Source organism: Saccostrea cucullata, unplaced genomic scaffold (genome assembly GCF_032062105.1).
Source record: "Saccostrea cucullata isolate Sc308-1 unplaced genomic scaffold, CSIRO_AGI_Scuc_v1 ctg14221, whole genome shotgun sequence".
In the NCBI taxonomy this organism is placed as follows: Eukaryota; Metazoa; Mollusca; class Bivalvia; order Ostreida; family Ostreidae; genus Saccostrea; species Saccostrea cuccullata.
In genome coordinates, this window is record NW_026935698.1 from 12705 (window position 1) to 15517 (window position 2813).

The 2813-nt window shown below is 36.4% G+C and overlaps 1 protein-coding gene across 1 annotated transcript; it reads right to left on the minus strand.

Annotated features, from left to right (window-relative positions):
• Positions 1-973: 973 nt before the first annotated feature.
• Positions 974-2602, minus strand: LOC134243595 (uncharacterized). The gene has a single exon (XM_062725846.1). The coding sequence runs from the start codon at positions 2600-2602 to the stop codon at positions 974-976; it is 1629 nt and encodes a 542-aa protein (XP_062581830.1).
• Between the last annotated feature and the right edge of the window lie 211 nt (positions 2603-2813).

Sequence of the window (2813 nt, forward strand, 5' to 3'; positions counted from 1 at the left end):
ATATGGCATTAATTATGTAATATCGTATGAAAAGATACCACTACATGTATATCCATTCTTTGCTTCTTTTTTTTTACAACATCATTTAGTTGTAGCTGGAGGTAAAGCTTTCTGTAAAATTTACACTTTTTAGCTCAACACAATAAAGGTTGGGGGAACTTTTCCTCGGCGTTCCTTTCGGCATCATAATCTTGGGTTGAAGTTTGTTGGAGCAGAAAATTGTGTTCAAATGCTATGTCATCTTTGTCATCTTCGTGTCTTTTCCAAGGTGACTATTAGCCTTATGTTAACCACTTTTGCGCTTAAGAAAGTTTTTTCTGAAACAGTTGCACAATACCAGAGTTGATTCACTTGATAAACTGGACCTGACTGACCAGGTTATTTTATTGGACCAGGTCCATTACCAGGAAGTAGAAGATATATTTGAACCAAACTTGCAGGGATGATGCATCAATAGCTGAAAACTCAAACTTGCTCAAGATGCTTATTTTGATTTATATTTCTGGATGAGCAAATAATCATTTTTTAAAACAAGTCTATTCCCAAGTAACTGCAATCCAATTCAAACCACACTACTAGATTATAAGTTTAATCAGATGACCTATTGCTTTGCGTTTACGTCCATCCTATCGGGCGTTAATTTTTAAATATTTTCATCTTCTTCTCTGAAAAGGTAGTCATTTAACAAACTCGTATAATCCAGGACTTCAACTGCACATAGATGAACTCATTAAAGAGCGAAATCAGTATGTTCAATACTGTATGAACCGGTCTGTATGAACTGGTCGGTTCAGTGATTTAATCTGTTGAGAATTTCTTTGGGCTTCATGGGATGGAATCATGGAACCAACTAAATTCTTTTTCCAGTGGATGTTTTAAACCTTTCTAGTAATTTTTTTTCTTGATTAGCACTTTTAATGGTTGTACGTAACATACACTAATGAAGCATTAACAATAAAGTAAATACAAAAAATCATGGGTTTGTATTCTGCAAATATTTGTACACAAAGACAGTACGAATATTCAATGTCCCAACCCAGAGATTGTGTTGTTTATCAATGCAGAGAGCACAGGGACGTGGAGGACATTGTTTTGGTGTGAGTAAAAGAGACAGGCACTGACCATTCAAGTCAAGCAGGTGGATACTAGTGCAGTTTTCATTATTTGTAAAATAGCCATTACACACCAAAATGTTTCCCAGGACATCTGTACAGATTCCAAAAGGACGGAATTGAGACTGAGAGTGGTGACCAGAATAAGTGAAGCGGTACTCCCCTGATGCTGTCACCACAACAACCTTACCAGCTTTCCAGTCAGATGCACAGATGTCGCCATTGATGTTCTCTGTGATATAATTTATACTTTTATAGAGAGTTTTTCCTTTATCATCCCACTGTATGTCCTGTAACTTCCTTCCCTCTCTGCTGTATTTAGTTATCTTTTGGATTGGTTTAATCTCCATCACAATCAATATATTTCCGTTAACAGGAGAGGAGTAGATGGCTCCAGCTTTCCATTTCCCTGTCTCGAAAAACTTGTTGATGGACATGTCACTGCTTACTCTGTATACCGTGTTTTTATCGTTATCTGTGTAAAGTAGGTTACCCTCTGTCGTGACTGTGTGGTTACCTTGAATGTATCCAATATTGGTGGATATGATCTTTAAGATGTTTCCTTCCATATCATACTGTGTGAGATTCCCTAAGATATCACTAGCCCAAAATTTATTTGGGGGCAATTGAGACAAGTGGTAAATTATAGGTCTCTGGAGAGCGACTTCTTTTACTTTTGTGATGGAAGAAGGCTCAAACCTTTCTGATAAATCTAGTTCTATTTCACCAAACTGTTTGGCTATTTCTTCTTTATTTAGTGTACCAAATGTAAAGTTTGGCAAGTTGGGTTCAGATTTACTAGTCATCTTCAGGGTAGCTAATGAAATGTCTGAATGGAATGTCATGAGTTCTGTGGGTTTAATTGAAGACATTTTACTCTCATAGTCTACAATCATTCCTTCCAAGTAATCTGTGTAGTCCTTTGTTTTTTTCTGTTGTTCCCCCATATGATTTAGGACAGAGTTCTCGATCTCATCTAATTTTTTATTATTATCAGTTAGAACACTATTAACAACCATTTTCAGTTCATCAGCTCTCTTCTGCATGGAAACTCTTATTTTGGCAATTTCATTCTTGACATAATTTTTCATTGATTCAATGTTATCTTTAGCTTTAGGGATGTTGTTCCAGATATCATTTATTTCCTTCTGACATCGCTGTAAAATGTCATTATAGATGGTTTCAAGGTCACTTTTACCATGGTCACTGTGGTCTTGGTCAAAACATGTAGAACAAAGAGGATCCTGGCAAACATCACAGAAAATATCTAATTTTTCTGTGGGGTGGATCTTGCATTTCTCTGAAGGAAGTTTTTTCTTTCTCCGTCTATAGAGGACAATATCATGTTCTTTGTTCAGCTCTAGATGGCGCTGTTTGCATTGGTCACATATTCGCTGATGACAGGTATTGCAGTAAAACACAGAGAAGTTTATACAGGATTCCGTGTCACACTCAATATAATGCTGGGCTGTGTCTGGGACTTCATTCATTATTATTGATGAAAGCTCTACAACATATTTATTATCAGAGTGTAGGTTATTAAGACACTAGTCTCATAAGCGGGTATAGATTACAACATACTGAACATGAATTGAATTAATACTTTTTTTGTGGTCCAGTAAATCTCATTCATAGTCGTGATGAGTGTCGGCCATTTGTAATGTATGACGTGTATCCAGGTAGAGTGTTATTTACGTCCTG

Bases quoted from the DNA above. Each gene is read 5' to 3' on its own strand.
- LOC134243595 (XM_062725846.1), bottom strand. From the start codon at position 2,602: ATGAATGAAGTCCCAGACACAGCCCAGCATTATATTGAGTGTGACACG.